The sequence below is a fragment of the Amblyomma maculatum genome, chromosome 10, assembly GCF_055883805.1.
Source record: "Amblyomma maculatum isolate TAMU_Amacu chromosome 10, ASM5588380v1, whole genome shotgun sequence".
NCBI lineage: Eukaryota > Metazoa > Arthropoda > Arachnida > Ixodida > Ixodidae > Amblyomma > Amblyomma maculatum.
Window position 1 is genome coordinate 132,360,831 of NC_139353.1, and position 23,633 is coordinate 132,384,463.

Here is a 23,633-nt window from a genome sequence, read left to right on the forward strand (position 1 = left end):
AACCTAATTTGTGAACGTCGCAATTGCTTTTGTTCCTTGTATTGGTCAGTACAGCGCTGCGTTGTAAAAAAGAATACTGCTATTAAGGTTGGATGTGAACATTTTTGTTGGCAGACGACAATATTAACCAAAAGAGTTTTTGCTAATTTTTCTTTTTCAAATCATAAGACAACGGTAGGCGTCACCAGTGTCACCCGTTCGAAATCGCTAGACGTATCTCTACACGGCTATTTACCACGTGCTGCAGTCTGCCAGTACTATTTGCGTGCTATTGCGACGGCCACATGCAGTAGCCAGCCGACATACCGGTTGGTTTCTGCTGGCGATCGAGTTCTTTGTGTCTACATCATCGAAGACGCGCTGATATGGCCGGCCGCGTGCTGTGCTCGCGTACGCTGCTAGCGGCGGCCGGACGCCGGCTCTCGAGCGCCCGGCCGGCTCGGCGGATGCTTGGCAGCGCGCCGCTTCTGCGTCGCCCCTTGTTTTCCGTCTCTGAACTGCCTGCAACGGGCAGGCGAAGCGTCGTGTGCTCATCGAGACTGTACTCCACGCAGCCTGAGTCCAAGGAAGACTTGCACACCATCATCAAGGCAAGGGGCAGTTGTTCGAAATAGTTCGTTGCTCAAGTCAGTCGCTCTGGAGAGTTGCCGGTTGTTTCAGGCGATTACTAAGTTAAGCAGATAAAACAGCCTGCTTGGTAGTTGCCTGAGTAATTATTGCTTTCTTCAGGACCCTAGCTGCCCCTATTTAATTCAACTTTTTCGACCGCCAACTTTATTGCTACGCGGTGCAGAGTGCTTAATATTGTGTGGACACTGTTAATAATAATAATAATAATAAAAAAAGCCACGATGAATTAAAATTTGCCCTGATTGTATACGCGGAGAGCTACTGACATTGGAAGACCGTACGTCACTCCATTGATCACAAAGCCATCTGCGGCAAAATTTATATTACATGGTAATATTGACCTTAAATGTTCAGGAAGAAAGCTTGGTTATTCCCGTGTACTTAATTTATTCTAGGCTGGCAATTGTCATATTTAGGCTTTGTGTGAGGTGATCTTGGGGACAGCGATCAGGCCATCGAGGTAATGTCTAAAGATTGCAGCTGTTAATTTCATGTTTGAAGAAATTTTAAACTAAGCTATACTAACTTCTTCTTGCACCCTGGAAAAGTATGTTGATTCAAGCAAAATGATTCATGTTAGGAGGGGTTTGAGGCCATTTTATTCTTAAGGATGCAGGAATGAATCCAAGTTGCAGTGGCTGCATTTAGATAGGAGTAAATTATAAAAGCTGTTCTGTGATGTCATTGCTTATTAAAGAACCACACATGGCTGAGATTAATATCAATCACTCCACTATGGTTTGCCTTCATCATAATTAAGTTCAGTAAGAAAGGTAAAACAGTGAAAAAAGGAGGCTTAGAAATGACACCCACTAGTGTGAAATTCTCACTGGCAGGACTGTTACCCTTTTACTTATTTTTGTGCATAGTTTGCATACCTTTTGTGGCTCATTTAGCCTAGAAATGTGCTTCAGACACTAGAGGTTTACTAGATTTGGCTGGGATGAACTAGTGCAGCACCTTCGTAATCGTTCTTTCAGTGCAGCGCATGACCCCTGCATGTGTAGGCCTAGTTTAGCGCGAGTTCACTGAATTTCTGAACTGGCCGGTTGCCAAGTGCAACAAATGCGCGGTGCTAGTGTCGCGCTGCACCTGAACCAAACCTGAACTAGCTGAACTAGCACTGCAAGCCATTAGCACGCTCTTGCACCCCCTTGGATCCTGCCAGCACTAGTGCAGTAAGTGCAGCCAAACCGAGTAGACCACATATGTTCTGCTGTGTCTATGCATGCTGTTTCGTAGGTAGGTGCATTGTGGGATACGTAAGAGGTTGCAACCAAATGCCATAGCAAGTTGGATAATGTGACCTGCAACAAACTGCACCTCGTAGGGCTGAATCTGGGCATGTGGGAGTCTGGAAAAATCGGGGAAGTTTCTTTCTTCAAGTGATGTTCAAGTGATGGTTTTCCGTCTTTGTACACGCTCACCTAACATGCAGTTCTACACACGTGAAACAAAAAACATTGTTGCAAATGCAAAATATATTGCAAAATAGTTGCATGAAGTCAAGGTTCTGACGGAGTCCCGTCTAGTCAAGATGGTGCATAACCAAAGTGCAAGACGCCAGCCAAAATAATGAGGATGGAAAAAAGTTTCAGTTCCCACACAGGGAAAAACATAGTAGCGCCACTTTTTAAACCCGGCGCATGAGCAAGCTGAGGCATCTTTCGTAGATTTGGGACTAATTCCCATCATTCCGATTAAGTGTATGTGCAGTTGTCTGATGATCAGTGACTCAAGATAGAGCCGCAATTTGGTTACAAAATTGTTACAGTAAGCCACATTTCATGTCTGAGCTTGAAACACTTAGAAACTAAGAAAAAAACATTTGACTCGGGTAGGTCTGCTTCAGCGATAGGCCAGGAGCATAGAGGAGTAAATAGGACGCATCATTCAAACTGGCTTACCCAAAGGGAATTACAGCAAATCCACTCCTTTGCACTCAGACTTGCTTTTCGAAACAATGCAGCTGTAGACTTGCTGCGAGTTGTCAGATTTCTAAAGGAAATATACTTACGTATAAAACAAGCTATGTTATTTTACTTACTAATTGTTTATTAGCACAACATTCAGATTTTTCTAAACCCTATATTTGTCACTTCAATGACTGAGTTGCTTACTTTTCATAAACCCCACACATCAGCATAAAATCCAGGCTGTCTCAGAAGGGTTCTTTCTGGACAGCGTGCGTGAAGCTCTACACTGTGGTGTCCAATGAGGGGGCATTCACCCTCTTTTATTCTTTCTCCTTTCAGAATGCAGAGCGCGGCAGTGGGCCGAGCGAGACCCGCGAGTTTCAGGCAGAGACGCGTATGCTTCTGGACATAGTGGCCCGCTCCCTGTACTCGGAGAAGGAGGTGTTTGTGCGCGAACTGGTGTCCAACGCGAGTGACGCGCTGGAGAAGCTCCGCTACCTACGACTCACGGAGCCCGAAGCCATGTCTGCAGACTCGGCCGAGACTCCTCTAGAGATCCACATTGGAACAGACAAGTTGGCCAACACCTTCACCATCCAGGACACGGGGGTCGGCATGACCCGCGAGGAGGTGTGTGCCTACTCCCTTTCTCTTGTCTGCCTCAGTGGTGCAGTGGTTAGGGCTTTCAACTTCTGCGCCCAAAGATGTGGGATCGAAAAGCGACCGTTTTTTGATGGAGGCGAAAAGCAAAGCGCCTTGTGCAATGTCAGTGTCACGTAAAAGAACCCTAGGTGGTCGAAATTTCCAAAGCTCTCCACTCTGGCATGCCTCATAGCCTGAGTTGCTTTTGGATGTTAAACCTGACAAACCAAATCAACCTTTCTTTTGTGGGGAGTCGTGAGGGCTTATGCAGTGTTTGACGAAGCTCTTGCAGACATATTCCCTTCATTCTTCTTTAGGTGTCTCTCATAGCTTGAGTTGCTTTGGGACATTAAACCGTACAAACCAACCATACCATCTTTTATTGCATGAACAGTAATCGTTTGGGAAACTGCCAGGGTGAGTTGGGGACCGGCTGTGATGAAGCAATGGCCTTGGGGGTTGGCCGATAGTTCCAAGGTCGCAAAGTAAAATCCTACCCTTGGTGTGGCCTCATTTGAATGGAGGTGATGTGCAGAAACATCCGTTTGCAATGTCAGTACTCGTTAACGGAAACAGGGAGGTCTAAATTAACCTGGAGCTTCCACTATGGAACTCCCTAGTTTGTGTATGGCTTTGGGGTATTAAACCACATAATTTGCACTATATATTCAATTGTCAGCAGGGTGAAAGAATACAGTGTATCGTGCAGCTTTCTGCAACAATCTGTATATAAACTCCACATACTAAGTCCTACAGCTTGTGAGTTATAGGCTCTCTTTATGAAAAATTTCATAGGGCTTTTCACACCTGCTGAGCACAAATTTTATGCAGGATAAGTATTCCAAATGGTAAGTGTCGTTTCAGGCAGGTAGGCAGCATTAATTAGCTGATGGGGTCTTAGACAACCAGAATTGAAGGCATGTTTGCAAGGAGACATTTGTGGACGGCATTAAAGGAAAATTGCTCAGAAATTGCTCACAGAACGTGCAGGCTACCATACGAGCGTCATGACTTTTTCAGCCTTTTTGTGAGGGAACTGAACATTTAATCATTACTAGTCTCATTGGGAAAAGACTGTGTCATCGAGCATAAAATTTGCCCATTGGATAGAAGGAAATGGCATCACCAGACCGGCAGTGACAGCTATGATTTTCGGAGTCCTTCATGTCTCAGTGTTGCCTAGAGGTGTGCGTGGGCCCGAGCCTGGTCACTTCCGGCCTGAGTCCGGCCCGGGCCCTCCACTACGGCCCGACCTGGCCCGACGCTGAAAGGGCCTCAGGTCAGTCCGGCCCGACCTGAATCTGGATCATGAATCCAACAGCCCTGAATGTTCTCTTGCTTCTCTTGTGGCTGGTATGACTAATACGTTCTTAGCAAGAAGGACAAGTTTTTGTACACAGCTTGTTCGTTTCTTGTGTACAGGCTATAAATATGAGCAAAGGATTAATTCTGTGGCCAAGTACTCGTTGCTTAGTATGTGTGGCCAAGTTCTGTGGCACAGTGAGCTCCTGTCGTGCACTATGTGCCTTTTGTGGTGTTGGTGAGGTGTGCCGCAACTGCATTGTCTGGACTGAGCAGTCACGGGGCAACTTTAGCATGGCAGATGCTTTGACTATAGAAGTTATTCCCGATTTCCACCAAGGCCAGGAGTAAGCCACAACAGAGATGTAAGAGGTGATAGCATGGTGCAAATCTTGAAGCAGATAATGAAACTTCTGTTAACGGTAAGACGCCAGGTGGGCGGTTTGAATGACGTTAAGAACTCGGGCGCTGTGCCGGTGGGAGGATGCAAGTAAACGCTTTATATTATACATTCAAGACACCTAGTGCGCCATGGCTATAATTTGAACTTTCGCAAAAGTTGCGTGTACGTGGGATCGGTGGGTCCGGCTTGGCCTGATGCAGAGGGCTTCAGAGCGGTCCAAGCAGGGTTTTGGGCTGAGCAGAGCCTGTGCACACCTCTAAAGTTGCCATCTCTAGATGTCATTAGAGAAACATGGGAAGCCAACCAGCTAGATGATCTGTATCTGTCCAGTTGTATGCTGAGGGACATGTAAGAAAACTTAGTGAGAGTCAACTTTGTTGCATTGCCAGCATTTAATGTGATAAAGGTGTCCCTGTGAATATTTTGTCGCATCAGGGAACATGTTCCTGCTTCTGTGAACTAAAGAATTAGGGAGAGACATGTATATAATATGCAGGTATACAGAATTCTTGGCTTTTCATGCATCCTTGCTCTTCAAGTAGCACTTCTCTCCCAGTCTGTGGTACTCATGAATGAAGACTTGTAATCTGAGAAGTGGCAGGAGATGTTTGAGAAAGGCCAGGTTCTGAAGGTTGTTTCAGGAGTTTGTCACAGCTGAGGAAGTAATTCAGGGGGAGAGACACTAGGCAGTCACTTGTGACATCCCTGGGTTCAGACACACTCAGCTTGGTGCGTTGCCACGGTGCGTTCCAGTGATGTTATGAGCGATGACATTGCAAACCTCTTCGTCATTTCATGGTAACCACCCAAATAGTGGTTACCACATTACGGTTACTACCAGTGCTACTACATGCTTGATTTAGTTATAGAGTTTAACATCACAAAGTGACTTAGGCTATGAGAGATGCTTAGCAGGGCTCCAGAAGTTTTGATAACCTGAGGGGGGGTCTTTGACGTCTAGTGACATCACACTGCTTACGGACGCCTTGCATTTCTCCTTCATTCAAGCGTGGCTGCTGTGGGTACTTTCAGTGTGTAAATGTTCAATTTATTTAAATAAATACATTTACATTCGCACTGTGTAATAGCAGGAGGAGAGTGCTGTGGCATCTTTATGATGTGGGCAAACAAAAATGAAACAGTGTAACAAGGCGATTGAGTTGTCATTTTACCTTTTTCTTGTCAAAGATAGTGCCACTGTGCTATTAGCGCATCATTATCGTCATCGACTCCTCGTCATTTTATCCAGCTGCCATGTCAGTGTGTTGTAGCCGTACTATATTGAAAAGAGTCTTAACAGCCCTCAGGAGCTGTGCTTGTTATCTTCCAAAGCTGCTGCATACAATTGGTTGATATAACCCTGTTCAACAGGTTGTAAAACAAGCATTAATTTGCATTTTCGCATCTTGCAAGCACTTGTCCTCCTGTTTGTGTGGCATTTTATGGTGTCCCTGAATCTTAATGTGCTGTGTAATAAAATGTGCATGTAATGTGCTGTGAAATATGTGCTCGCTGTTGGTTCTGCTCTCCCATTGAATTTACTTTCGGTGTTACTGCGCACTGGGCTTTCCTACAAACAAAATTTCTTATAACAAGCCAAGCAGCTTCAAAGTTGGCCAACTATGCAGCGACACCCAGTTCTTTTTCAATGAGAGATTTTAGAAATTGGGAAATGAAGGATGACACACATGGAGAATTGTGGGTCAAGTGGTGGGAGACAGGCACTTTTAATTTATCTTTTATGCATGCCAGTAATTTCTTATGGGTAAAATTGTTTTTTGAATCTCTTATTCCTTGTCTATACCTTACTGAATAATCTAGTATAAATTTTATACAAAATTCCATATACCGTTTTCTTTTGTACAGGATGGCATGGGGGGGGAGCCAAATGGAGCTGCCATATTACTGCTGAATACACTAAATACACATGGAGAATTGTGGGTCAAGTGGTGGGAGACAGGCACTTTTAATCTATCTTTTATACATGCCAGTAATTTCTTATGGGTAAAATTGTTTTTTGAATCTCTTATTCGTTTCTTGCCCTTGTTTGCACAGCGGTTGTGTACAAGTGCAGCACACTTACACTTATTGCTTTGTGCACTCCGTTACTTTTAAAGAAGTAAGCCGCGAATATTTCCGTCTTAATTGCTATGTCCGAATGTCTTTATATATATTTTAACCTACAAATCAAAACCTGTGCTACTGTTTTTACTTATGTTGCATATCACTTGTATGTATAAGGGACGACAGCCTCTGCTAAAAAGGGCAAGAGCCATGTTCACCAGCTTTTTAACCTACATTGCATCTATGTGGCATCACAATAGCACAATAGCATTTCTGCGTGGCAGTCACAGTCGGTGCATGCAGTCTGCTTGTTTTAGTGTGTCACTTCTTTCGAAATGTGTGGCACGTCCAAACCGCTCAAACATTGGAAGTAGAATGACAAGCTCTTGTACTATTTAATAGAATACTATTATGTAGGGGTGTGTGAATATTGAAATTTTCGAACACAAATTGAATAAGAACATGGGGAAAAAAATGTCTTTGAATATTCATTATCTGATTAGTGAAAGAAAGCCAAAAGTTAAAAAGTAGCTAGCATTGCTGAGGTTTATTTCAGAATTCACATGGTATTTGCAAATAAAATTGAACTACAACTGCCTAGAAGTGTATAGATGAACGTTAGCCTGTGGCGTCTGTGGAGATGCAGTGGCACTGGCGACAGCAGTGACTTTCGTGGTGTAGGCAAAAGCCTGGGCCGCCCGCATTGGATTTGCAGCGGTTGCTGTGTTTTCGGGCATAATTCCCCATATTCCTGCAAGCTGTGGCTCCACGAGGCACAAAAAGAAAATTTCACCTATTTAAACGTTTCTTTCGGTTGGATAAATATGAGGGCGAGGGGCAGCGGCATTGAGTGCAACAAGTAGACCCTTCAGCGACGGATTGACTTAGTGGCTAACAAACGTTGCGCATCTTCACTGAAATCTGCTCAGTTCTGCAGCTCTTAATTGTCGTGATTGCTTTTCGTCTGAACGAAGAACCGCACAATAACAAACGCCTGCAGCTCATGCACGTTTTGTTGCATATACTATCAAATCATAAGAAGCTTCTCTATGAGTTCCATCCTCCTACAGTACTGCCCGTGCATATGTTCATACAAAAACGCTAAGACACAAAAGTTGCTGCAAAGGTAACTGCTGTTACCTTGAGCAGTCTCTCCAGCACTGAAACAAGTCCGGATCCTTGTGAACTAGCTTTTCTCTGTTATCACTTTTGCGAGTTTCAATGAGTGATTCCTCATTACCAATCCCAGAAAGCGCGTAAACATTGTTAGGATCCGGGCAAAGTCCCGCAGCATTATTTCTCAGATTATTAAATTTTCTTTTAGAAGTTCATTAAGATTCTTACGAACAAATTAAATAGCCGTGTACATCCTAGCTCTGATCGAGCAGAATATTTAAGTATGGTATATACATATGGTACAAGGAGATTTATGTCCTAAAGTGGAATCGGCAATTAGAAGTGCAAAATAAGCAGAATGAGATGACGCGCATTTGAATAAGAATTTATCGTATATTAAGAAAGCTCACCAGATCACGCAAATTTCGTTGCAAGTGATCGTGGAGAACATTAGATTTTCGCTCATGCACCTCTCTTATAGAACAAGAAGAACAAAATGAGAGCATGCCTTCATGTATATATAAACCTGTGAATGATCTTGGCTACGTCTGGTACGATGAAACAGACGTCAAATGTCTTTTTTATCGTGCAGGGTAAAACAAGTTGGCTGCGCACGAGGCGAATGTTACAAAAAACTAAATGATTGAGTTCTTATTCATTGAAATTCTATTACTTAAGTTGTCACTACAGTGAGCTAGAAATATGATTTCTAGTCTACTTTAGTTGCCGGTAATATTGTTTTTTAGAGTGAAGGTGCTTGGAGCAACAGAAAGCCCATCAAAGGAGTCGTCATATGAAAAACACCCTACAGTCATTCATATCGTTGTCCTTCTTGCATGTGCTAGCAACAGGCTTGGGAGCTGAATAGTGTTGACCATTGTTTTTTCTTATACATGGCGCTTTCTCGTTTTCATTTAACTTAATCAGCCACTGCAGTTGCCCACCGTAGCCACGCGCTTTTGAGGCTACAGAGAAGACAGTGCTCTTCGCCAGGTAATTCCAGCAGTAATTGGCTGATAAAGTGCTGAACTACTCTTCAAGAATAAACCAAACTACTTTACGCACAAGCGAAGTTTACGCTTCAGAATATTCCCACGTACGAACTGGTTTCGAAGGCACCGTCGCTTGGTGCAGTGTAGGCACGCTGCGTTTTTGCCTACACTCCACGTCGCTGCTGATTGCAGCGCCACCTTTGTTTGCAAACACGATGCTTGTCTATACCTTACTGAATAATTTAGTATAAATTTTATACAAAATTCCATATACCATTTTCTTTTGTACAGGATGGCATGGAAGCCAGATGGAGCTGCCATATTACTGCTGAATGCACTAAATTCTAGCTAATTTGGCCTTCAAGGGACTAGAAAAAATGTCCCAAAAAACTGATAGCTCAAATTATCAAACGGGCCCTAAAAAACTGGCGAAAACCATTTGCATCACAGTAATTTTATATGGTGAACTTTTGTATGATTAATGTCTGCATTTGAGGTGAAACTCTAGTGAGAAAAAAGTTTTTAGCAGGTTTGGTCAAGTGCTTCAATGTGCACATACTGTAGGGAAAGTCCTCTACGCAAAAAGGAAGATCCATCCTCACAAAACGGCCTCATTGCGTTTTGAGGATGCTTCAGTGCCCAGCATACGCGGTGAAGCATGCAGTGCAGAGAAACTGCAGTGAATTTTTTGGTGTATTCGATAATTTTTGAATATTAGGAAATCCTGAATATGAGTTTTTTTGAATATGAATATGAATTGCACAAGCATATTCAATTCATATTTGAAATTACAAATGTTCGTACGCCTTTACTATTAGGTAATTCTGTTGTTGAGCAAACACCTCATCAAGTGTTTTGTCCATTTTAAAAAAATTTGGTACTTGAAGGCCCTTCCGTGTGTTGGTCAAGAACAGAGCAAGCACAAGGTGAACAGATGCAGACGCAAATGTGGCCACAGCATCCGAAGGGGTCATGCATGGGCATAGGCTTCCATAGCTCAGCTGAGGAACATGGCATCTTTATATGTGGAAGGATGTTCCCCATTGTTTCACCAGGCTGACCTTCTTTTGTGGTTAGATGCCAGTCTCAGGCGGAAGTATGTTTCCCATCTTCATTGGGCTGGCATTTTCTTCCGTTTGGATGCTGCAGGTGGTGGAGAGCCTAGGCACCATAGCCCGGTCGGGATCAAAGGAGTTTCTTCAGAAGCTGGCCGCCAATGACGGAGCAGCCGGCTCCATCATCGGCCAATTTGGCGTCGGCTTCTACTCGGCCTTCATGGTGGCCGACCGGGTGGAGGTGTTCTCGCAGTCACGCCGTGCGGGCGCAAAAGCGGTGCGTTGGAGCTCGGATGGTTCGGGCCAGTACGAGCTGTCCGAGGCCGAGGGTGTCCAGGAGGGAACCAAGATTGTTCTCACGCTCAAGCCGGATTGTGCCGACTTTGCTGATGCCGACTTTGTGCGCAAGGTGATTGAGAAGTACAGCAACTTTGTGGGCAGCCCCATCTACCTCAATGGGCAGCGGGCCAACACACTTCAGGTAAGGGAGGCCGGCATGTCCGTGCCTTTGGGTTTTTTTATCACCACCAGAGATGCCTCATTGAGTGATACTAGTTCTATGGTTTGGATTACAGTGGTTTATATTTGAAACTTTTAGCACAGATGACAGTGACCATATTGCATCCAAGGCCAGCACTAGTCACTTGTTCTGTACATCGGTTGTTGGCGCTGAAATTTCAGGTTTTGGAGAGCAGGAGAAAAAGGAATGAAGAGAGCAGACTAGCTAGCACCAGCCCTTAGAATTTATTCTAAGGCAACAAATGAATGTTGAGACTAGCATAGTTGGGAATGGCAGTTGTGGGCATAGCAAGGATTGCCACATCTTGAAGGACTGCAGTGTAGAAACTGACAGCTTCAAATTTTTTTTTTCTTGGCTGCTTGTTGGAGGTGTAGGGTATGTGCTTGAAAAATGTGCTCGACAAGCATGGAAAATAGCATGCAAGGTACACAAGATGTATGTTGAAAATTCAGCGTATGACTCTGCCTTAATTCCTGAACATAATAATACTTCAAAGAATCTATTGTACTTCGTGTTGTTTATACGAGGCCTGCATGGATTATGCATAGCGGTTTAAACATTTTAATCAGTGCTTGGCTAAGTAGTGCAGTGGTACCTTACTTCTCTTGAAAGTACACTCCTTGTGAGCTCGAACACATAGCCCAGTGTTTGTCCCATTCCTCAAAGACACAGAAGTATCCTTTTGCAATGGTCCTTTGTGACAGCATCCCCGCCTATCACTGTATCCCACATCCGTTGTCTATCTTTGGACTCAAATCTCTTCATTGAGATGCTTAAATTTGTGAGATAGCCAGATGTGGATAGATATGTACCTTATTTACCGCATAATGAATAACTTACATGACATATTTACTGCGTAATGAACCCACTTTTATTCTTTTTTTTTAATTTAGCCCTCTTTGGGAGGCGTGTTCATTACCTGACCTTTCTTTTCTTTTTCTCAATATTCGGCCATCCTTACAGCCATCAGTCATCAGCGAAAGTACACGGTCAGCCGCGATCACGACCATGTTTTTAGCTTTGCTTTTTAGCACCGTTTATTTCCTAGTTCTCGGTGTCTCAGTTGTAGCTGGCTTGAACAACCTGTGATCACATTAACATAATGCTGTTTTTTTTTTTTTTCCATATTCATGAGGTGGCAACGCCCCCCCCCCCCCCCCCCTTCTCTCCCTCGCATTATGTATATGCATGGTTCCATTATAGGGTAAAAATTATGATGATAAAAATCTTGCTTTGTGCCAGTAAGTATTTCTATGATCCAATATTCATATTATCAGAAATTAGTGAAATCGACATTCACAAGCCTGGGAAATGCATTTGCGCAGACCTGTTTATGGCTGTGCGTGTGTAGTATTGCTGGCAGTGTGTATTGCACGACTTGCGGTTGCTACAATGGAAATTTCCAGACCGTGGGTCATGAGACTGGGATCGTTCATGGATGATGTGTGGCTGATGTCTAGTATTCCTAAGGTCGATTGCTGCTCTTGCGTTCGTATCATCTGCAATTGCTGTTGAGAGCTTGCGTAGCATATAAAGTTCTGTACACGTTAAGTACTGCTCTTTTGCCAGAGAATGTGACATTCGTATTTAAAAATTTGTATGAGCTGCGATTGTGCCATTGAGGTTCTACTGTGTGCATGTAAACAGATCCCTGCTGGACCAGATTGCCCGTTACGTTCAGGTGCATCTATTTTTAGCCAGTTTTCATGTGCATAGCTGACTGATTTTTGTGCGCTCTGGAGAGGGAGTCACATCTCATGAAAAAAAGAAAAATTCAAATCTTTGCTGTTGCTGTGTGGTGTTCCCGCTCGGCAGGCGCTGTGGCTTCTGGAGCCTCGAGACGTGACGCAGGCCCAACATGACGAGTTCTACCGCTACCTCTCGGGGGCGTTTGACGTGCCCCGCTTCACAGTGCACTTCTGCACAGACGTCCCCCTCTCCATCCGCTGCCTACTGTACGTGCCTGAGGGCAAGCCCGGCCTCTTTGACATGGGCAGTGAGGGCTCCGGTGTGGCCCTTTACTCGCGCAAGGTTAGTTGTGGGCCCCTTCTACCCCATGAGGTCGGGTACGTGGCCTGTATGCAAAGCAGTAGCCACGAGGTAAACAGTTTCTAGTTCACTTCCCGTGCTTCAGTAATGTTGCTGTGCTTAGATTGCATTTTCATAATATTGGTAGAACCTTCGTAAATATATTTAGTACAAGCAGCTTACACTGATGTCGCACTAGCTGGCGTTTTGCGGTGAATAGAGCACAGCACGAAAGGCATAGGAGCAACTCTTTTGATGTTATTACTAGGCTTGTGCAAGCATTGCATAGTTTCGAACGTCCAGTCGAATAGCCAAGCATTCGACGTTCAATTTGGCTCGAATGTTTAGTATTCGAAATTTCAAAGTATTCATTTCAAGTCACTAAGGCTCGCTTGGTGGCATTTTGGTTTAAAGTACCACCTTTGGGGCGGCATTGAAGTTTAGCACTTTATAAGCGTACATGCTGCATGCGGGCGCACATTTACGTGCGCTGCGCAGGCGTCGAACCTCACATTGCAGCGCATACCAACTGGAAGACGTGAGGCTTCCTTGGCTTCCACGGAATGAATCTGAGCTGATAGCGACTGGCGCTTTTCACTGTATGAAATTAGCTAATCAAATGGCACAGCGCGAGAGGGAGTTAACATGAGGCACGTTTAGATTGGTGCTTCCTTTTGAAGCATAATACTGGATGGCTCTGGGCGTGCATGGGCGGTGCGTATGGCTAGCACGTGTCCATGGAATCACCGCCCAAAAGCGACAGCAGCGTAGTTGCAACTAAAACCAATCGTTAGAGGTTCCATAAATAGGTCTCCCCAAGAAGGCCAGCTTTGCAGGTAGGTTGGCCCTCCGATTTCCAGTGGCCATTTTTGCTAAACATTAGCACAGCTTCAGTATGTGTGGCAAACTTCATTTATATTATTATTTAATGGCTTCGCTTGTCATGAAAATATTTTTTTTTGTGCGCTAGAAGTATTCAAAATATTTTGCTTCAAAATTATATGAAGAGAAAAGAACTGCTATTCGTAAAGGTCTGGTTATAGAACCTTATGAGCACGAACATGGTGAACAGTCTTCACCTTTCTATATAGTGAAAGTCTTGGTGCAGGCTAAGTGCCCCTCCATCTGGCAATATTGTCAAGCAATGTAGATTTTTCATTATTCTCTTTGTGCTGTTATTGTTATCTTTTTAGGCCTTTTTCTATATTTGTGTCGTATCTGCTATTTTACGGATATAAAGCCTTACATGGGAACGCTTTAACTTTTTTGGCTATGGCTGTTGTTGTGCACGTAGACTCATAAACTGATGCAACAGAGGTTGTGAAGAGAATGAATGAAGAGCAACTGCATTTGTTTTTTATTGCATAGCTAGTCATGGGTCATTTTGTTGCACATCTGCGTTGGTCACACTAAGGATTGAAGAGCACATCTTGTTCAGTTTTGCCTAATTAATGATGTAGGGACACTATGTATGCATCAGGAAAGGTATACATTTGTTTTTCTGAGGCATTTGAATAGTATTTCCACTGTTTCAGTGGCGTTAAACCTGAATACTTTTGGAACATCTCTTGCAGGAACACAAAGATGGCAGTCCACTTGAGTGATGTTTGAAATCCATTGCAAAAGTTCGTGTAGCTTGAGTATGCTGTATTTACACTCGTAAAGCACACATTTCTTTTTTTTTTTAAATTACGGTTTTAAAATGGGATTTCATGAACGATATAAAAAGAATGTTGGGCACCTACTGACCATGCTGGGCACATGAAGGTGCCATAAAATTGCATGACGAGAGGAATGTGCCATGTTGGTGGTAGCTTTCTGTGTGGTGGCGCCATTTTCCACTCAATGCTTGCTGCCACGTAGGGAAGCCAGCATTCAATACAGTGCTAGTCTAGCCATATCATGAAGTTAACCTGATGACCGAAGCAGTGTTTCAAGGTTAGCAGTTTTCTCCACTTCCCGCTAAATTTAGTGAGTTTATATACTGTTTAGCAGCCAAAAATGTTGCATTACGGGAAGCGGGTTTATTAACGATTTTTAAGTCCTGTTGACCTTCATTTTATTGGCTGTTTTCATGGTCCTACAATTTTTGCTATAATAGTGCAAGTTCGTTGAAGTTATATTCATTTATGCAACGGTACGCCGCCGTGAGTGCAGGACGTTACTGAGATGTCAATGTGGCGAATATCCGAACGTTGAATTTATCTATGAGGCATTTTTGAGGCAATCATCTAGTCCACTCATGCCGGATATGAGGTCCGGCAGACGTCTAGGTATGTGCAGAAGTTTAGGGAAAAGTGGCTGCAGGGCTCTTATACTGCTGTCGCACGGGCACAGCTGGACTCCTTTTAACTCCCTTCAACCAAGGTAGTCTTTATCTCAATGGAGATATGCGCCGTGTCACACGGCAGTCCTTTAGGAAAGGAAGTTTAAGGAAGTTCCTAGCGTAAGGAGTTCTGATCATCTCCCTCGAGCAGGTAAAGGGAATACTCTGGTTCCCTGTGAGCTTCAGTGCAGGTGTTAAAAAAACACATATGCATTAATTTTGAGTTTATAACTAATTTTAATACTGTAGCACAACGCAAAGCATGGAAAAAAGTAAATGTGCAAATATCCAAGCATGCACGCAAGAATTTCACAAGCACATTGTGGCCAGTAGAACAGACAAACCCGATATGCTAGTAAAAGTAACAGCGCATTCCTTTCACATAAATGAAGATACATTTATATTTTAAAGTCAATTCAAACTGTTGAAAAGAAAGCAGCTAAAAATTATTTTACATGTTTTTAACTTGATTTTTTGTATGCATTCACAAAACGAACAGCGCCTAATGGGACCCCGACGGCGTCTCGGAGAAGCTGGTTCTTAGCCGTGTGACACGGCGACAACTCCTTTAGGGCTGAACTCCCTCCATGGTCCTATCTGGAAAAGAAGTTCGAGGGAGTTGGGACTTGCCCGTGTGACAGAAGTATTAAGTTTTGATAAGCTGCATTTCGAGATGAAGTGGAACGAATGAGGGATGCTTCTGACAAAAAGAGAAGCCCTTCTTCGAGCTGGTCTGGCTTGCTGTTTCCATTGCTGACGCTGCTCTGGTGGAATGCAGAGGTTGGATGCATGTTCAGTTAGCTAAGCGTTGTCAGATATAAACAGGGAGCCTAATGAAAACGGAGATGATTAGTCCAACCTTATTTATTTGACGCTGCTCTGGTGGAATGCAGAGGTTGGATGCATGTTCAGTTAGCTAAGCGTTGTCAGATATAAACAGGGAGCCTAATGAAAACGGAGATGATTAGTCCAACCTTATTTATTTGAGCCAGACGGCGAGGGCAGTGTAAATGTTCAAACTATGAACTGCTCACAAATGTAATCAGAAAGATTGGCACAATACGAATGTTTATGTTGACAGCAGTGCTGGAATCCCACCCAGAACTGGCGGTATGAGGTGACAGTCTTCTGCAGAGTGCTCTGCAAACAAAGGTGAAGCAGGTGACATCCTTTTGCGAATGAAAGTGCCTGCAGAAAGCCATTTGCAGTTGTAAAAGAAAGATGTATTTTTGCAACTTTAAGCCTACAGAAGGCAGGGGTGATATTCCTGAGAATGAAAGTATTTATTGCTTCCTGGCGAAGACGTTGCAGAAAGTTAGAGACCACTTAATACTGCTTATGTGCTTTCAACATGAAAAGACTGAGATAGCTAGGCACCTGTGTGCTGTGTGATATCAGTGCACTTAAAGAACCCCGGCAGGTGGTCGAAATTTCTGGAGCCTTCCGTTACGGCGTCTCTCACAGTTTGAGTCGCTTTGGATGTTAAAGCCCACAAACCAAACTAAACCATTAAAAAAAGAACAGATTAAGGTGGAAACCCAACTCTACAACACTCGAGCATGCATTCTGTGCTTGCTATATAAATCATGAACAGCAGTGGCGACGAGGGACACCCTTTCGTAAACCTTTGGCTTACCTCTGTAGTATATTTAGTCCAAGGTGGGTTAAGGTGGGTTAAGATGGACTAAGGGTTGGAATAAGGTGGATCAGTAGCAGTCACGCGTATGTACTGCGAGTAAAAATCTGCCTTCAAATAAACATATAATGACACTTGGCCTGATTACTGTAGCTGGGTTGTTGCAACGCATCTGAAAACCACGACTTATGAGGGGTGCATGTCAAGCCTCGATAGTGTGTTGTGCATGACTGGAGCCATTTGCTGGGTTTAGGTTTACAGTGTCGCACTGTGGCGCTGGCATGTTGCAACCTCTAAACAGACAGCCTTATCCTGCTGCCCTTGCATTCATCCACCATTCCCCACGCAATCCTTCACCTAGAGCCCTACAATATGTATTCTGGAAATTATGGTGTCCACTATCCTCCTCCCTGTTCATTGCCTGCAACTATACATTGTACAAACTCCTAACGGTGTGTTCGCGCTGCTGCGTCCAGGTGCTGATCAAGCCCCGGGCTGAGATTCTGCCCAAGTGGCTGCGCTTTGTCAAGGGCGTAGTGGAGAGTGAGGACATCCCATTGAATCTGAGCCGTGAGCTGCTGCAGGACAGTGCGCTCATCCGCAAGATCCGCACGGTCATTGTGAGCCGGCTCATCCGGCATCTGGCACGCAGCGCAGAGAAAGAGCCCGAGAGCTATGGCCGCTTCTACCGGGACTATGGTGTCTTCCTCAAGGAGGGCATCTTGGCGGCTCACGAGCAGGTACTGTATTTTCTAGTGTATAAGACGCGCACTCCTTCATATTTACAGGCTTTCAGCGAAAAAGTATGCAGATAAGACGCACCTCAATTTACTTAGGGTAACAGGACTTTAATGCACGATGCTTGTGCGACCATAGCGAAATGTCCTGTGCTTGTGAGACCACTCTTTATCTGTCAAGAAAAGATAAAAGAGGCAACACTTGGATGCAAAAAACTTTCGCACAGACAGCGAAGCAACATTACTTTCACTCAAAGCCTTCAAAAGGTTCATCTTTCAACGTGCTATCAAAATATTTGCCAATTTCTGGCGGCAGTACTACAGTGACATCCTCTTCTCACTCAGGAATACTACTCTGTTACCCTGCTCAAGTGTTGAGGTGTTAGATGCAGTACACACAATAAAGGGAGAACACACATGCAGTATCCAGCAGATACAGTTTCAAATGGCAACTGGAAAAGTAGGCCGACTTGTTCTGGTTTGCTTTGGCAGTGTGGGCGGGCTAGGAGTGCAGTTGTCGCCATATTGCTTCGTTTCACATAAGTAATACTTGGGCCTCTGAGGCGACCATAGGTTTCCCAGCCGCAGAAGTCATTACTGCCACAGTTTCATGATAAATATCACCTTAGAATGTTGCTCAAGGTGAAGGGAAAAAAATGCATAAGGTGCACTATTCTATAAAAATGCACCAGCAAATGCTTTGTAAAAAAGCCACATCTTATATGCCGGAACACACTGCTTTGCTGCCATCCTCTTGGCTAAGTCACCACAGGGTGGCAGTATTGGTCGGCTAAACTTTCGCAGTTGTGGGCAGAGGTGTGTGAGACTCTGCCAACCTTAGGCACATGGCCTGTACGTACAGCCAGTGGCTCTTATATTTCAAATAAAGCCGTATCACCTGCTTCACAGTTCCTTTGAATGAAAATTTGTACATTGTTTGAAGTATGCTGCCTTGTGCTTTGGTTTCAAAGTCAACTACCCCCCCCCCCCCCCCCCCCCCCACACACACACACACACGCGCGCGCGTACACGCATGCACACACATACTGGATATTGTACTAAGGAAGTGAACTGTATTCCTTGCAGCGTTGTTGCTTGCGATGTTTTTGAGCTCTTGTCGGGATGCATGTGCAAGAGCATTTGGAACAGAGTATGTTGTAAATGCAAGACAGGTATATAAGAGGAAAGTATACAACAGTTGCATCTTACCTGTACTTACCTCTGGGTGGTTGACGTTGAGTTGTATAGATCGAGCCGCAGTAGTGAGCCCACCACGTGGTTGGGATTTGAGGCCGCAGGCTCCTTTCCCAAGCCATGGGCCCTAGTAAGCCTAGCACCAGGCCGGGTAATGGCTTGTACCCATTTGAGAAAACCAGTGGGTGTCCGGCCAGCAGTGGGAGTCGAACCCACCGCCTGCCGAAGGCAAGGCGGGTGCTCTAAGACAGGCGTTGTAAGACATGGTATCGCTCAAGAGGAAGTGTACAACAGTTGCAGCTTACCTGTACTTACCTATGGGACTGAAACATGGAGGCTAACAAAGAGGGTTCTACTTAAGTTGAGGACAATGCAAAGTTCTATGGTAGGGATAACATTAAGAGATAGGAAACGTGCAGAGTGGGTCAGAGAAATAAGCCACTGACATTCTAGTGGAAATCAAGAAGAAGAAATGGGCTTGGGCAGGACATGTAGTGTGAAGAAAGGATAACCGATGGTCGCTTAGGGCAACAAACTAGATTCCAAGGGAAGGAAAGCGTAACAGGGGGCGGAAGAAAATTAGGTGGGTGGATAAGGCCCAGAAGTTCGCTGGAGTCAGGTGGATGCAGCTCGCACAGGACCGGGTTAATTGGGGAAATATGGGAGAGGCCTTCGCCCTGCAGGGGGTATATTCAGGCTGATGATGATGATGATGAAGCTGTAAATGTGCTTTACTTGGATGAATAGAAAACTAGCCTAGAGTCTGTCATGGTTACGTTGGTTTCCTTTTGTCCATCTTGTACTGTGACCACACCATGGCATTTGTTCAACTTTTTCTCGTTGCACGAGGCATGTTGCAGGCTTTGGTAGTCTTATGTGTTGCATCTCTTCACGTTGGGCGACTCGAAAGTGTTGGCTTTGATTAGATGTGCATTGAGGACGACACTTGAGGAACCAATGAGGATCGTTACCTTCTCTCATGATGCATTGTAACATTGATGGTGATGATCCTTGGCACTGCATAACACATCATATAGCAGGCATGCACAAATATGGTGTGATGAACATCAGTGCGGGAGTAGTGCAATCTGATTGGTGCATCCGGTTGCAGGCTGAGAAGGAGGAGATCGCGCAACTGCTGCGTTTCGAGTCTTCTCAGCGTCCAGCTGGCGACACGGTGACCCTGACCGAGTACTGCAGCCGGATGAAGGAGGGACAGCGGGACATCTACTATCTGGCCGCGCCAAGTCGGCAGCTGGCCGAGGCGTCCCCGTACTTTGAGGCAGTGCGCTCTCGTGACGTGGAGGTGCTGTTCTGCCTGGAGCCATATGACGAGCTGGTGCTTGCACAGCTGCGCCAGTTTGGCCGTAAGAACATCACCTCGGTCGAGAAGGAGATGCGCAGGGATGCCGAGGAGGCCCACGAGGAGCCTGAGGAGGTGCGCGGCCTTGCCGATTGGCTCAAGACTGAGCTAGGACCCATGGTGCACAAGGTGAGCGAGAGTAGCTGAGACTAGGCTCATTGTGACATTCATGACCATTGTCGTAGCTGCAGTTGTGATTACTAGTCACGCAATAAATGTTTTCTAACAAAACTTGCGAGAGCACTGCAGAATTTGCAGTGGGGAAACGCGAACGCCTAAGTGTTGCTGCTGCACAAGGTACATTGTACACCCCTTGTATAGCCTTTGCTAGCAATGCCAGGCCTTGTGTCGCAAAGTGGAAATTTTATTTCCTTGGCATGCATTTGTTTCAGTGCTCCTACAAGTGTGGCATTGGCGGTATGGCGTCGCTCGTCAGTGTGTCCTCTACATTGCCATGGAGATGGCACGAAAGCTAGACAAGTAAAACACATCTCATGGAATCTTGCACACAGATCTCGCACACACGCTGTTTTCACCATGAGCCAAGAAAGGCTTTCGCCTTATTATTGGCCGCATTCCATTTAGTGACTGCTACAGTAGACGTGGCAGTGATCGGAGGGCCTTCGTCATCAAGCTGGAAAGTGGTCTGGCCGCGTTGTTGTCACTTTGTAGAGCATCGTGCCATCCTGTGGTAGTTATTAGCTACTGGTCAGCCATTGAGCCGAGCGCAGCTGTGCGCCAGTTTGCATGCTGATTGGGGTCTTGTTTTAAGAAGCTCGCCATTCTGGTTCCGGCATTTTTTCCTTATTTCTGTCTGCACGGTTTGTCCCTTCCTTCAGAGGATTGAAACCGCGCTCATCATGTGCCATTTATACAATGAAGCCTCCACATACAGGATGGCGCCACTTTTGAGGTGGCTCATCTTCTACCGCATGGCATCGTGAAAGAAGTTGCGAAGGTTTTCGCTGCTTTGGGGCATCTCTGTTTCGACGTTGCTGATGCTGTGCATGCTGCTGCTTTTGATGGAACTGTGAAACACCATTGTTCCTGTGCCATTTTTTACCTTCAAGGGGGGACACTGGTCTTGAAGCCATTTTCTTTATTTTTTGAACTAAAGTGATCAAACTTAGCATACTTGTGCAGTTCCTGGTGCTGATTCCAAAAATATAATAATTTTTTTCTGTGAACCAATTAGGTGTTGAGATAATTAAGAGCAATGCTGCATTGGCTGTGAGAGCAATAGGAAAAAACCATTTCACAAAACCTTCTTATTAGCATATAGCTATATACTAGAATAAGGAACACAATGTTGCAAGCATATTTTTGATTGGATTATTTTTCATTTTATTGCACATTGAAGTTCAGTAGTCGTAACATGAAAACACAGTAGTCACAAAAAGTGCTATTTTAGAAAATTTCAAAGCAATAATTAAGAAATCTGCTTGCAACATTGTGTGCGCCACATATTTGACTTAATGCTGAAAAAAACATCATTGCTGTATCTGCAATAAGCGTTGAGATATCGCATTCACAAACTTGACAGGAGACCGAAATTCACATCTTGAGAAAATGAGAAAAACAAACGGAAGTCATTTTTAATCAATAAAAGTAAAAATATGTACATGTCCACTACCAGACATTGTTTATATGCCCTAGGGGCATAGTCATTTTGAGCACTACCTTTGTGGCGCTTTTTCAGAGCACGCTGCAAATTTTCTGCCGATGCACGCTTGCTTGTAGATGCAACGGACCGATGCTTGTCCTTTTCTGCCATACGCCTCACGCTTCTCTGGCCAGGATTCAAACTCAGCTCGTTCAAAATTCCTACCGAGGTCCTTTGTTACCCTATACAGTAGAATCTCGGTGATACGAACTCGGCTGATACGAAATTCGGTGTGATACGAATTCATAAAATTCCCCGGCCGAATTGCATTGCGTTCAGTGGGCAAAAAATCGAATGTTCCGAACATTCTTTCTTTTCGCTACGGGTGATATGAACTTCGGTATCACAACCGGTTGAGGCCCACGCACACACGCACAGCGAGAAAAGCGTGCGCAGCGGCGCAGCACTGATAGCACGGATCACGCACACGCGCGCGAAAGAAGAAAAAAATAAAATTACAGCGAGAAAAAACCGGCTTGGCAACCCGCGGCAGCAGTGAAGTTGGCGAAGGAAGGCGGCGATATCTTGCCCCCCCCCCCCCCCTCCCGCTCTCTCTCTCTCTTTCTCTCCCCTCCCCCCGAATTTTGTTTTTTTTTTTTTTTTTTTTTTTTTAGTTGTGCGCACGGCCTTGCGGTCCTCTCCACATTTCTCCGCCGCCCCGCAGGCCACGCTCTTCCGCTTTCCGGAGTCTCCGCTGCAGCGGCAACACGTTGCTACACGTTGCTTCACTTTCTCGTTTGTTGAGGCTGACACCGCGTTGATAGCGCTTCGTTTTGTGCTCATCTCGGCAACGCGAAAAGGTACATCATACTGCAATGTCACGGAAGAGAAAGGCGCTGACCTTTAAAGACAAATTTGGAAATTTTAAATAAGGTGGACAAAGAGCGCAAGAAAAGGCGCACTGACATGGCCAAGGAGCTAGGGCTGCCGCTGTCAACGTTGTCAACAATCGTTGGTCAGCACGACCAAATTATGCAGAATGTGCAGCACTTCGCGATGAATTCTAAAGAAGCCAAAACTGCCCACCATGTGAAGTTGGAAGAGGTTCTTCTAACGTGGTTCAGAGAGGTCACGGCGACCGGCGTCAACATCGACGGAAAAGTGCTTCGTGAGAAGGCAGCGGACATCGCACTCACACTTGGAATTGATGACTTTCAGGCCTCCGGTGGATGGATTCACCGGTTCAAGGTGCGTCATAATCTTTCCTACAAGACCGTTTGTGGCGAAGGAAAAAAAGTCGACGCCTCCGCCTTGGAAGACTGGATGACAACCACACTGCCGTCTTACATAGCGGGATATGAGGCACGTGATGTTTTTAATGTAGATGAAGCAGGGCTGTTTTACAATCTCCAGCCCGAAAAAAGTTTGTGCTTTAAAGGCGATGCCTGCCGGGGCGGACAAAAGAGCAAACAACGTATCACAGTTTTGTTTTGTTGCACCGCCGACTGATCGGAAAAGATGCCGCTGACAGTCATTGGCAAATATCTAAAGCCCTGATGCTTTAAGGCAGCCGGTCGATTGCCCTGCGTCTACAAGGCGAACAAAAAAGCGTGGATGACGTCTTCTTTGTTTATGGAATTCGTCACGTACCTCGACCGCAAGATGTCTTGCCACAACAGAAAAATAGTTTTGCTGCTGGACCAGTGCACTGCCCATCCAAAACAAATGACACTACAGAGTGTTAAGGTGATGTTCCTGCCCCCAAACGCAACAAGTCATTTGCAACCACTGGATGCTGGGATTATAAGGAATGTTAAGCACCATTTCAAAGCTTTGTTGGTGCGCCGCCTCCTCGCGAAGATTGAAAGGAAGGACGTGAATCTCCAGATAACTCTTCTGGACGCTGTGCATTTTCTTGCAATTGCCTGGGATCGCGTCGTTCCTACGGCCATCGCCAATTGTTTCGCGAAGTGTGGGGTTTTCAAATCTGCTGTGGCTACTGCCTCGCAAGTGCCTGACCCGATTCCCATCGATGTCTGGAATCAACTTGACGTCGACTGTTGCGCCGACGATTTCGTCACCGTGGACGACGACCTCGCCACCTGT

The 23,633-nt window shown here is 45.1% G+C and overlaps 1 protein-coding gene across 1 annotated transcript in view; it reads left to right on the plus strand.

Moving 5' to 3' along the window:
• The first annotated feature begins 190 nt into the window (after nucleotides 1-190).
• Trap1 (TNF receptor associated protein 1) overlaps nucleotides 191-23,633 on the plus strand; it is a 30,340-nt gene continuing 6,897 nt past the window's right edge. Inside the window, exons 1-6 of the mRNA XM_084580471.1 lie at nucleotides 191-590; nucleotides 2,886-3,176; nucleotides 10,215-10,601; nucleotides 12,456-12,671; nucleotides 17,107-17,370; nucleotides 19,673-20,053. Coding sequence (XP_084436597.1) covers nucleotides 366-590; nucleotides 2,886-3,176; nucleotides 10,215-10,601; nucleotides 12,456-12,671; nucleotides 17,107-17,370; nucleotides 19,673-20,053 — 1,764 coding nt within the window. The 5' untranslated portion in view covers nucleotides 191-365. The remainder of the gene's footprint in view (nucleotides 591-2,885; nucleotides 3,177-10,214; nucleotides 10,602-12,455; nucleotides 12,672-17,106; nucleotides 17,371-19,672; nucleotides 20,054-23,633) is intronic.